The 13,822-nt window shown below is 33.3% G+C and overlaps 1 protein-coding gene across 1 annotated transcript; it reads left to right on the top strand.

Moving 5' to 3' along the window:
* The first annotated feature begins 4,929 nt into the window (after positions 1-4,929).
* LOC134268018 (uncharacterized) lies at positions 4,930-7,350 on the top strand. The gene is made up of 2 exons (XM_062750224.1): positions 4,930-4,956; positions 5,296-7,350. Exons 1-2 carry the CDS (start codon positions 4,930-4,932, stop codon positions 7,348-7,350), a joined length of 2,082 nt encoding a protein of 693 aa, XP_062606208.1.
* Positions 7,351-13,822: the final 6,472 nt, after the last annotated feature.

The following is a 13,822-nucleotide window of genomic DNA, read 5'->3' as shown; positions in this document are numbered from 1 at the left end:
AGCATAATTTTAAATTTTATATGAAATAACACATGATAAAAAACAATTTAAGACATTCTATCATAAAAATTATTGACAAATTAGGGATTTTATAATTATCAAGAATAATTCTGATATGATAATAACTAATTTACTAGGGTGTTTACACATATGATGAACTTATAATTACTATTATAATGGAGGACCTTGCTTCAATTTCTGAGATCTCAACGTTCATAAAATGTAAAATTCATATTGGCCACACGCGAGTACCTCCAAGATATTTTGCATAAAGGTGCATATATGTAATATTTTCATGCATGCAAAGTTTGGAAAGGGTACTTGAGTATGGCCACATTCAAATTTCAAAATAACTGCCTTAAAATCGGCGTTTTTATGCAGTTTTTAACTTCATAGGTTTGTTAATGCGCATGTGCCAAAGACGGTGGCCTGTGTGCCAAAAAATTATATATAGCACACCATGACATTGTGCTCTACAAAATAACATATGATAGCCTTTGTGATTTCAAACTTAAATTTTGTCTAAAATTAAAGGCAGTTATATGTTTATAGAGTTAAGGATGTATTCTTATGATGTGCGGAAAAAAAAACTTGCATTGAACTTTTCAAATGCTTATATTTCTCTGAAAGTGTAATATCCAAGGAATAATTTAAAGACAAGAAAAGTGTATATTAGTGTTCATCTAGGTTCAACCCTTTGAACATAGGCCAAAATACAGCATGGGAAATTTCCTTAAAAATGTTACTATAGACAATAAAATACCTCATAAAACTTAAAAATACAGTGAATTAAAACTTAATTTGGCTTAATTAAGAAATAAGGTATCATTTTTTGAGTTTTATTGAGATGTAAAACGGGTTGGTCACGTGATCAAATCCCATAAAGCCCGAAGGGGCTTATGGAAGATTTGATCATGTGCCAACCCGTTTTACATCTCAATAAAACTCAAAAAATGATACCTTATTACCTATATTTACATTTGTGACTTATTCATACTTTACATTTGCCTGATTGTCACTTTTAACGTGTGAAATGCGTTATTTTTTCAAACCCAACGGCATGTATGTATTCCTCTTTACGCGCGTCGACCCTTTATGACGTCACAGAGAAATTACGTCGAACGTTAATCCAAACGCACATCTATGACCTCTTGACCCCGTACCTGTATTTATACAGTTATAAAAACGCTTGCCTTCCGTAGTGTTATATAAAGGAAAACATTTGCAAATGTAAATATAGCCATATATGGCGTATTTACAATGAAAATTATTAGACTAAATTATAAGAACTTATTAATTGTATCATTACTTTATATAAAGATAGAACTTTTCCGTAAATTACAAACTCTAAGTCAATTGCGTTTTAAAGATATCACAATTTAATTTGGATTCTCAGAATTTTCTCCGACTCCGAAGAAAATACAAAAGATTTAAATAACACAATACAGAGAAGATAAAATCGTATTATTAGATGAAACGAGATGTTCTCAGTGACCAGAATTGTATGAAAAGTGTAATGGTTAAGGGGCGTTTGAATAAACACATAGAAGACCCATGATAATGGGATGACCTGACTACCCTTGGAATAGGATCGTCCAAGGGTATATAAAGAGATGCTTAAGGGAAATAAGGCATTCTGAAGTTGGCTGAAGAAGCCAACAGATGAATCAGAAGCCGAGAGAAAAGAATAAAGTAGTAAGGCATTCAGAAAGTTACGGCTGAAATTGGAAGAATAAAAGAGGAAGCCATTAGAAGAAGAAAAAGGGTAAGAGTAGAATAAGCACCAGTGGCAGGTAATCTAGGGAATTGATGGTAAGTTCTGAGTGCAGTAAATCTGCAGAAGATTGAAACACTCAGTTCTTTCCTATCAAAAGGAACCTAGTGTAGAAACACGGTGCAGTAGTAATACCCAGTCCACGTCTCTAGATAACAAAAATTTTGATATAGTGTGATTTTCCCTCAGATAGAGCGGCAGTACAATCATTAGTCTAATCATTAACTCAGACAGAGTAAGAGAAAAAGCTTTATACTGTACATATATCCCTTGTAGAACCCAATCATACACGTTACAAAAGTTTTAATTTAAATGTATTAACTATATTTCTTTACTTAATTTTGTATTTTTCAAAAATATATTTTTTTGATCAGTTACGCCATATATGGCTTTAAATTCACTTGAAAGTATTGCAAAGTTGATTTTTAAAGCAAAATATGAGCAAATAAATACTAATTAGATAACTTGTACCCAAAAATGTTGTTCACACATGTCAAAAATTAGGCACATTTTTCCCTATAAAATTTCTCGAAAAACCAAAGAAAAACATATTTCTACAATTAAACTTTTTAAGAAAATTGTTGTACAGTTTCTTTAGGTATTATGGCTTCATTTCATAGCATGAAAAGTAGGGGTTAGTGCACATATAAGAAAGTTTTTTATATCCCCACCCGATGTTTCTTTTAGCATTTAATGAAAATAAATCAAGTATTTAGGCATCAAAGTATGTGTTTTATTCACCAAATATTCAAAATTAGTGTGATAATTTTAGGTAATATTTACGATTTTGTTAAGAAAAGATTTTTAAGAACAAAAAGTAATCAATTAACTAGAACTGTCCAATAGGGACAAATACCCCCCGCTGGGTTTTTCAGAGAAGGTGCCAATTCAAAAATACTTTATGGATCTAGATGTTTCACAATTTACTTACAAGAATTTGCAGTGAAATATAATTGCTCATCATGTTTCTTAATGAATGAAACAAAGGTGCAACCAAATGAAACATCAATACTAATACATTGTAATTCCACTGTAACATTTTTTTTTTTTTTTTTTTTTTTTTATTTTTTTTTTTTTATTTATGCATTAAAAAAATATATTGCAATTATGTGTTATGTCACTCTGCAAACTGATTGTTGAAAAAAAAAAAACATTATACAAAATCAAATTAATCTTGATATATCAATTTGAAATGCATTTTGAAAATAAAGAGCTGGTCATCCAGTAATGAAGTGCTTTGACAGACAATGAATTACAATTAAGAGAATAAGAGAAGAGAGATCTTTAATTCTTGTGCCTTATTCCCTGGAGATTAGATAACACACACACGCTTGATAAGAGATATGCTTTAACAACTTCCAACACCAAACTCTTTAATTGATCTTTAACTGGATGCATGTCCAGTCATTATTCCCAAGAGACAAATGAAATTACATTATCTTCTGTGCAATGTAAAAACAGTTTTTAAAACTTGATGATGTTTCTTTTTTTAAAGTTTTTATGAGTAGTTTTAAGCTGTAGTACTTTTGAACAGATATTCTAGATTCTATATCTCAAACCTTATACATGAGCCCAAAATGAACAAGTCAATTAAAATAAAAAATAAAACCTGTAAAATGCAAAAAAAATTAACAAAAAGAGTTGAAAATTCCAGGTGCACACCTTCATATGGTGAATAATAAGTGTACAAATTTTCAGATTAATCCTTGCAATAGTTTCAGAGAAACAGTCTGGACAAAACCACCAAATAAAAATGAAAAAACACCCGTAAAATTCAAAATAATAATCAAATCAAGATGAAAATATCAGGTGCACAACTTCATATGGTGAATAATATGTGTACAAATTTTCAGACAAATCCTTCCAATAGTTTCTGAGTAATGGTCCGGACAAAATCTCGTCTACACAGACAGACGGACAGACGGACATGGTGATTCCAATATACCCCTAAACTTCGTTTGCGGGGGGTATAACAAATAAAACTTCACAATAGTCTGTTGGATGTCCTCTCTTTCTCTTGGCCTGGGGGTTCCAGATTGGGTCCTGGTTTGTGGTGTTGGATGGTGGCTTCACAGGGATTAGTCAAATCCAGTTCCACTTTCTCAATCTGATTTTTATGGTTTTCTCCATCTGATTTTAGTGGTTCTTAAAACCTGCTCTCTTCTAAAAGCCTTCATTAGTGATTCTTGTGAAAACAAGACTTACCTGTAAAAATTATTTTAGAAAAAAATTAGATTATAATTTACTGGTAATATCATTGTTCAAAAAATGTAAAATCATTATTTTGTCTATCTGACTTTGTTTTTATGAACTCAGGCCTGTAGTTTAGACTAAAATAACTTCTACATGGTCAGTGAAGTTTCAGAAATATTCCATTTTTTAAACCTGTATAGGCTGCCATAGAATGAAGCGACCTAGTTTCTTCCAGAATGTAAACAGCTAAAAATTATAGAAGTTATCTTATTATTTTCGTACGGTATGTCTATAAATTTGAGATAGAGATTCTGCATTTACAATATCAAAGGTAATTTATCATATACTAAAAGCTAAAGTTGTAATAAAAAAGACAATACGAATGTTGTCGTCTGCTCGTCTCTGGAGACCAATTAGGCCTAACGTTAAGTACATGTAACATGTAATATGCTATGTTTGAGTTTGCGATGTGACAGTATACTATGTATTTTGAAACCTTTGTATCTACATGTATAACGCATAAACACTGCTATTTTCAATAAGTTTGAAAGCATTGTAAACATACATTTTCGCTTTTCCACAGCGTCAACACACTTCGGCGCTATTGGCTGGCATGTTTGGGTACCGCTTTCGAGAATGTTCCTGTAGGCTTAATTTTGATCTCGACAATTTTTCAAATGTTTTAAAATTTCTGTCGGTTGGCTCTTTTAATGGAGTGCCATTCTGCATTCCTGTCGCTTTGAGACGGGCGATCCCGTCATCTTGAGTCTTCCCCTCTAGATGTCGATTTCACTTGTCGACTTTCTTAGTCCTATGTTGTAAATATCGTAAATTTGCACACGTGTTGGTCATTAATACAACATAGAAAGATTTTTTATTTAAAAATAAATATAGTTAAACATATAAATCATAAAAACTTTAAAAACTTCTTTGTAAATTGTTATCAGTTTGAATTTTACGACATGTCTAAGTACGAAGACCCACTTGGGGTAAATTGATCAGAAGAATTCATCCTTAATTATTTGTTTACTTAAAAATTCCACCTATTCCCACATAAAATGTTACCTTTTCCTACCTGATTTTCAGAAAGTGGGAATAGGTAGAATGAACCATTTAGTTCACTCAGTTGAAAATAACTGATTCAGTTGAAGATTTTTTTTCAATTTATGATTTACAATTATATGAATGTAAAATTTCTTTCCTTTTTTAATTAAGAGAAAATATACACAGTCAACATTTCTTTTTAATAAAACATAGTAATTTATAAAGCTTATCAATTATGATAATTATATTAAAGATTTACAAAAGTGAAACATTAATTATACAAGAATATAAATTCCACTTTCATCATTCTCAGTGAGACATTCATACAACGTATATCAGAGTCGGTGTTTGTGGGACTGTGTGATATAGTGGGGACCTCACAAATGGTGGCCATGAGGAGAGATGTGATGGACATCAGGGAGATGGTGGGAAATCAAGCGAAAACAATTGGCAGTAGCATGCTGAGTGGAAGTTACAGAGAAGGATTCAGACTGGAAGGATCAGATGTAGATGTTATGTACTGGCTAAATAATCACAGTGTGATCTGGGACTTATCTCAGTCTCAGTATTACAAAACACACAGACAAACTCTGATCCTCTGTGACTGTTCTGATAGTCCACCAGGATTTACTTTGTTATATTTACTGTCACCAAGCAGGGACCGACAAATTCATGGAGCTTGTGTTAGAATGTATAACAGATATTATTTATCTAGCTCTGAATTCAGACAGATTTGTATATTTGCATTTCAAAAAAGTGATAACACCACTCCACATGGACCCTGTGCCAGTGTAACATCTGGAGGACGAGAATTTGATCATGCCCTCTGTTTTGTCAGTGACTTTTGGCCTCCCTCTGCCTCCTCATGGATAGACAGATGTCACTCATGGCCCCAGCCTCATGTTGTTAATGATATTGTAAAAAATGGATGTCACTTTGTAGCGATTGGACATCCGCTAGGAAATCATGAAGATCTTGAATGGAGAATTTCTTTTTCCCTAGCAGAACGAAAACTTGTGTATGTAATGAATCACTGTCAATTCGTAACTTACGGCTTGCTGAAATTGATCTTAACAGAAATATTTAACAATGGAGTAGGTGATGATGATAAATTACTGTGTTCCTATCACATGAAGACGGCAGTTTTCTGGGTGATTCAACAAAATACAATACCTCACTGGTCTCCACAAAATCTCCTGGGGGGTTTCTGGGTCTGTTTTAAACTCATCCTCAAATGGGTGTATGAGGGGGTCTGTCCTAACTTTTTCATTCCAGACAACAACATGTTTCTGAGTAAAATTCATGGCGTCAAACAACATCAATTATTTATAAGACTGTCAGAGTTGTATGAGAAGGGTTTAGCATTCTTGCTACACAGTCCCTGCATTAGATCTTATATTATAGATGTCCTCTATAACCCCAGAAACTCCATCTGTACAGATGATCATACTCTGATTTCTGAGGCTCAGTTTGATAGAAATATATTATTATATGAAACATTACTTGATGGCCCAATAAATCAATTGGACACACAAATCTGCATTAGATATCTACATGCAATAGAACAGATGATAGGATCACCCCTCCTGACACAATATCAAGTCCACAAGCTACAGAACATGACCGCTATGATCCTTCAGTACACTGCTTTTACATTACACATGGAAACTTACACACCTGACAACAAACTGAGGTATAGAGCTGACAAAATGTCCTGTCACATGCTGAAATTAGCAGCCAAGTTTGGTTTTATTACAGACATGCTGTACATAGCCATGTATTATTACAAGACACTTAGATACACGGAAGCTTTATCTATTATAGAGATGATCAAGGTCAAGTTAGCACAGCCATATGTGATGTGTATGGGTAATGTAAATATAGATATGTACTATATTGAGGCTGTAGGGGGGCAGTCCTGGTCTAAAAAGATGAGACAGGCTGCAGCATGGATTATCTTACTTAGCAATGAAATCCATTACATCAATGAACTGATACCAGAACAACAGTCTGCTCTAAAGAACCACACGTTTCCATTAGGTGTACCACCCTTGGTACTGTTATACATGCTAGAGATCTTGTGCTACAGACATGTAGACACAATGCAAGCACAAACAGCTCTAGATGATCTACAGACCCTAGTGCACTATGCTCAGGTACAGCTTATACCTTCTGATTCCAGAAACATCTCGTGGCAGATTCTAGGGATCTGTCAACAGGTGACAGGGAACCTTCAGGCTGCTCTGTACTCATACCAACAATCTCTCAGACAAAAACCATTCCACAGAATACAAACAGCTACAGAAATGAGAATACAGAGTGTTTGCCAGTTGGCTTAGTAAAAAACACAGTAAATGTAAATATTCAAAGGACAATTCTCATTTAAGGCTTATCTGTGGTCCCCGGTTACTCGTCAAATTTCGAACATTTATCAAAGGCTTTAAAAATTAAATGTTCATAATAACTATTGCCTTTATTATATGAATCTTCATCTAAAAATGTCAAATAATAGATATACACAGCATACGAAGCTGCGTGTTGAAGTTGGGGTCCTTTGATTTTCATGAATATCAAAAGAAATCACTGACAGGTACAAACTTTCAAGCTTTTGTAAACACCGAGCACATATTTGTTCAGAGTCGATATTGATATATCATGTGTATATTATATGGGTAAAGGTTGAGTAAAAATATCTTTGTTGAACAACCTTGTGCTCTATGGTTTCTAATTAAAAGTATTGTGATTTTGAACCTCTTCACTATCTTCATTTACATGCGATTAACCTCTTATGACCTGTTTCAAATCACAACAAGCCATGTGGATTTGTGTCGTTACAGGTAAATGCCCACAGTAAACGTGCTAGCAAGCACTCAGTTGAAATGTACTCAGTCGAACATGTATCGGTCAGCATATGGATTTGTTTGGTTAATCTTGTTAATGTGATTCTTTCGCATTGCTAGAGTTTTCTGATTAGAACATTTTTGTTGACTGTGAAACTTGAACATATAATTCTTCTTTGAAAGGAAAAATATTATTTATCACGGATATTCTTTTCATAGTATCTAATCTAAAAGTCTCCGCCCATTTTCATGTAAAAGAAAAGCTGTCTGATGAAGGGGAAAAGTTCCGGCATTTTTTAGCGCGATGGGTGTTAAAAATCGGCTTGTGTTTTTTTTATATGTTTAATAATTCATTATGAATGCAAAATGATTTTATTAGAAATACTTTGTTATACACAATGAAATCAATCAAAATATCCATTGCTACTCTCTATCCAGTAAACCAAGGTAGTAAAAAGGGACCACGCTACTATACTTAAGTGGAATACTCCTTTCAGTCAGGTTTTTACAAAACAAAATCATTTAATATTCAAAAATGTTTATAAATGAATATTTTTTCTAAAAACATGAAAAATAATATTCTATTACTTTACATAAAATCAATATATTGAAACAGAATGGGAATTTATTTTTTTTCAATTTCAGTCAATGGGTATATTGCTGACATTATAGTCCCACCTTTCATTCATGTATTTATTTCTTGGGATTACAAGTTTTGAAAGTAGTTATCCAGAGACTAGATTTGTTATTTTTGATTATAGTAATATTTACATTATAATTGTCTACACTTAAAATGTTTTCCTTCGTATAGTACATCGTATTATTGTCCGTTTTCTGTTATTAGTCTGACCCTACATTCAATCATGGCTGTAAAAAACATGGCAGTGATTCCTTTGATGTTTTAAACATTCATCACTACTTTTAAGCTTTTTGCATTTGGATTTGGTAATAAAATTAAAGCATGACTAATTTATTTTTTTGTCAGCGATGTCGGCAACAATTTTTTTACTCTAGCTGGTGTATAAATAATTGATTTGGTGTAAAAAATGACGCATCAGACCAGAGGCACTGCACATTGGTCAGGTCCAGCGGTTCGATATCTTTGCATAGACTGGTTACACTAGTTTTTCCGTAATTTGCAGTGTTTGGTTCTAATTTTATAAAACCGGAAGTTGTAGTTTATAATTCTTAGCATGTTCCATGTGCACAAAACGAAGTCAGGGAAATTTACTAGCAAGTCCAAATTAAAGCATGTAAGAAAGGTGTTTGAAGAGGAAAAAAAATAACCAGCAAGTTATCAATATAATCAAAGTTGACGAAAATGATATTTGTCAGTTCGACAGTGTTCATGCAGACATTAGAGGAGACAACGCTTTCCTGACTTTGTTCAATAAATGTCATTTTATTGAGTAAATGTTTTATTCTCATCTTATTAGTGCCAAAAGAGTACCTAATTTCTTATTTTTTCAAAAGTAATACCACTGCAAAGACTCCATAAAAAATATTGACATATTTTAGGATTGTTTGTAAAATGTTTACAAATATTTTTATAATTTTTTAGGATATTGATTACATTTGAAAGACAATAAAAAAAATATTTGACCCAGGATGATGATCTGCATACCATCATAAATACGAATTATTGAATTTCATAAAGATGGCAAAAAAAAAATTAGAAACTTATTTAAGAAAATTTTGAACTAGAAACATGCATTTTCCAGTTTTCTCCCCAATTTTGGTGAATAAATGTTCAATCATAAAATTATTAGACGGTTGAATGTTTTTCTTTATTGAGAAGGGCTTCAGAATACATAAAAATAATTCATTTTCTGGGGAAAAAGTTTCTTTGTGTTATTTATCCTGAACGCACTTTAGTATCTCTCCTGGACTCATCTGTAATCTGCACAAAATTGAGTCACTCCAGCATGCTAAAAGTTCGCAGTGAGATACTTTTGACTTGGCTAGGAAATGTATCACTCACTCACCCCCCCCCTGTAATCTTTACACAGTGAAGTTTTTACTTTGCTAGGAAATGTATCTCTATTACACCCCCCCCCCCCTTTGCCCAGTAATGTTTATACACTTTAACAAGAGATGTTTGTAAAACACATATGCCCCCCTCCCCTTAAATTGGAATTTTTACAATTCCAAATGGGCATAATTCTGTCAACAAGAGGCCCATGGGCCTTATGGGTCACCTGAGAATCATGCAAAAACTTTCAAATGATAGAATTTGGTTCATAAATACAAATTATTGAATATTTTGAATGTTTTAAGGTAGATGCTACAGCATTCACAGTTTTGAAAGAGGCTGGCACCATTGCTAATCATAATAACTAAGTATGAAATTAGCAATCGCTTATTTTAGTAACTTAGCCACCTTAATACCCATAGGCAGGTTAGGGGAACAAAAAATGCATATCAACTAATCAGTAATATTCAGCAATAATCAGAAGTGCCCCTACCATTCATGAACCCTTGACCCTAGGTTCACACATTAAACAATTTTTGAAAAGGCACAATTGCTTATCAAAAATGTTTGATTAATACCAAGGAGCAGATTTAAAACAATTCATTTTCAGTATATTAGTAGAGCCCCCCCCCCCCATTTTGGTATCCCTGACCCAGGGGCCTGAAAATTTACAATTCTGGAAGAAGAAAGTTCCTCAGCTTCTTACCCAGGAGCAGAGAAGAAGATTTTCAAAGAATTCATGTATTTTCACTATTTATCATTATAGACCCCGCCCTAACACCAGAACCCGACCCTTCGGCCATGAAATTCACAATTTTGGTAGAGGCACTCTTGGTCATCATAACTATGAACTTAATTAGTTTATTTAATACCCAGGAGCAGAGAAGAAGATTTTCAAATATTAATGCATTTTCACTATATAATCAATAGAGCCCCGCCCTAACACCAGAACCCCTGATCCTGGGGCCATGAATTTCACAATTTCTCACAATGCTCGCAACGAGATCGTATCTAGTTAGGGTCTTCCGTCTCCAACGGAAGACCCTTCTATTATTCTATTGTTTCTTTTTCACTATTATTATTATTTTTTTTTTTTCGTCCAAATTTTGTGCAGACGATTTCTCAGAGATGCGTGGACGGATTTCTTTGAAATTTTCAGAGGTGATGTATCATGATCTATACTTGATCCATTTTTTTTAATTTTTGAAAAATCACTTCCGGTAGGAAGTTATCGACCTTTAATCGAATTTTTAGTGACCATTTTGTCGACACAAAAACTAAATGATACAGCTTAATGTTGTCATTTTCAGGACTAATAGATGACATGTTGTAGTTTTGCACCATACTTTCAAATTTTCGCAGTGCTTCCGGTCGATACCGGAAGCGAATTTAATAAACCGCAATTTTTCAACTTTTTTGTTTTTTATATTTTCTTTGAGATTTTGATATTGAAGGTGTCTCTTTTGCGAAATGCAAAATATGTAATTTGCTTTAGAATCGAAAAAGGCAATCTCGAGAATTTCGTATTTAAAAATTTGAAGCGGTGTTTTCTATGGCCGAATGGTTAGTGCATCGGATTGTCACGCGGGCGACCCGGGTTCGCTCCCCCGGATGTCCAATTTGTTTTATCACTTTTTCTGCTAGATTTTTCGTTTTTTTACTTCAGAATGGGACGGAAGACCCCTCGTTGCTCGCATCGAGATCATATCTAGTTATTATTATTATTTTTATATACACATTTTTGTGCAAGACGATTTCTCAGAGATGCTTAAGTGGATTGACTTGAATTTTTCTGGAATGATGTATCATGAACAAAACTTTATTCATATTTTTTATTTTCAAAAATCACTTCCGGTCGGAAGTTATCGCCCTTTAATCGAATTTTTGGTGAACCATTTTGTCTGGACAAAAAACCCCAAAACGAGCAAAAGCTAGAATGCTGTCCTTTTCAGGACTAATAGACAACATATTGTAGTTTTGCACCTATACTTTCAGATCTGCCCGAAGTGCTTAGTATGGAAGCTCGGTAGGGGTCGAAATTTAGGACACGAATCATGAGTAATTTTTAAAGACATTTTGCATTATATCTTTTAAAGTGTAAATATTTTGTTAAAAGATACTGAACAATATTTGTGAAGAATGACAAAATCTTTCATATGGTATCAAGAAAAAAGTGCTGACGCATCACTTATGGGGCAAAAAGGGGCCAAAGTTCTATCCATAAACCTTTACTAATATTTTGTTATACATTACTGAAACAAAAATGTTTATTTTAACAATCTCCAACTATATAAAATGATATACATGTCGTATGGTACATAATTAGGGGCCACAAGGGGCCAAAATGCTAAATTTTTGACGCTTTATATCTCAAAAGTGGGAAATATTTTGATAAGAAATATTGAATAAAAGATGTTCAAAATAATAATCTGAACAATATGCAACCTTTCATTTTTCGCTAAACGTCCCCATTAGGGAGTTGAAGGGTTGGCACCTAAATATATCTTTTGCAAATAACTCGAAAACGAAAAAGAATCTCTGAATAGTTGTTGAACAAAAAGTGTTTAAAATCTGAAGAGCATTAGGATGAAATTAAGAAAAAGGGCTGGGCACTCAAATTAGGGGCCCAAAAGGGGCAAGAAGTCTTCAATGAATAACTTTTTATGAGTTAATATTTTGTAATACATTACTGAAGCAAAGATGCTTATCTCAACCATTTGAAACTATATATTATGATTTTCATGTCGTATGGTACATTATTAGGGGCCACAAGGGGCCAGAACGCTAAATCTTTGACGCTTTAAATTTCGAGAATGAGAAATATTCTGATAAGTAAAATTGAACAAAAGATGTTTAAAATCATGTTTTGAACAATATGCAACCTTTCATTTTTCGCTTAATGTTCAAATTTAGGAGTTGAAGGGTTGGCCCCTAAATATTTCTTTTTCAAATAACTCGAAAACGAAAGAGAATCTCTGAATAGTTGTTGAACAAAAAGCTTTAAGATGATATGAAGAAAAAAGGAGTGATCCCTAATATTAGGGGCTGTGAGGGGCCAAAAGTCGAATTTTAAGTTTTTATGTTCAATGTCTGTTTACAGATTATGGAGGCAAAATCGTTCTTCTTAACAATCTTTATCATTATTTTGAATGAAATTCTCAATCAAAATCTTATCTCATCTTATCAAGAATTGGACGGAAGACCCACTCGTTGCTCGCAACGAGATCGTATCTAGTTATTATTATTATTTTTTTCTTATTTGTTCTCCGGTACTTTTTTGTCCGCGAGTGTTCTCAGAAACTGTTCACCCAACTGAGCTAAAACCTTTTTAGGGTTAATAGGTGTGTAGTGTAGGTGTGCGGAACGAAGGTCATTTTGCGCGCATACGCCTGCACGTGCGTGCGCGTGAAATGAGTGAATTGACTGATATACTTTATATAGCTATAACTTTTACATTTTTTGATGAAATGCTTTGAAACTCATTACATAAGGATATATTAAAAGTGTTGATAATATGACACTGTCAAATTAGCATGAACTCACGCGCATGCACGTGCGCCTTCCTCTGATTGGCTGAAACAAAAATCTCAATATCTCTTTTGTTTTTTGACGAAATGCTTTGAAATTTTTAACATTGTCATGAATTAAGATATCCTACAAGATAGTATGGAAAAAATTCATGAAATCACGCGCATGCACGTGCGCTGCAATCTGATTGGCTGAAACTTTAAATGGCTATATCTCCTTTATTTTTGGACTAAATGCTTTGAAATTTAAAACATAGTCATGCATTAGGATATCCTGCAATATGATATACAAAAATTTTCAAGAAATCACGCGCATGCACGTGCGCTGCAATCGTGTGCTGCAATCTGATTGACGCTGAAATTTAAAACTTTATGCAAAGGATATTCTACAATATGATTTAAAAAAAAATTTTTGCTATATCTCCTTTGATTTTTGATTTTTGATGAAATGCTTTGAAATTTAAAACATAGT

This window comes from Saccostrea cucullata, unplaced genomic scaffold, assembly GCF_032062105.1.
Source record: "Saccostrea cucullata isolate Sc308-1 unplaced genomic scaffold, CSIRO_AGI_Scuc_v1 ctg9489, whole genome shotgun sequence".
NCBI classification, from domain to species: domain Eukaryota; kingdom Metazoa; phylum Mollusca; class Bivalvia; order Ostreida; family Ostreidae; genus Saccostrea; species Saccostrea cuccullata.
This window is presented reverse-complemented; position numbering and strand designations above follow the sequence as displayed.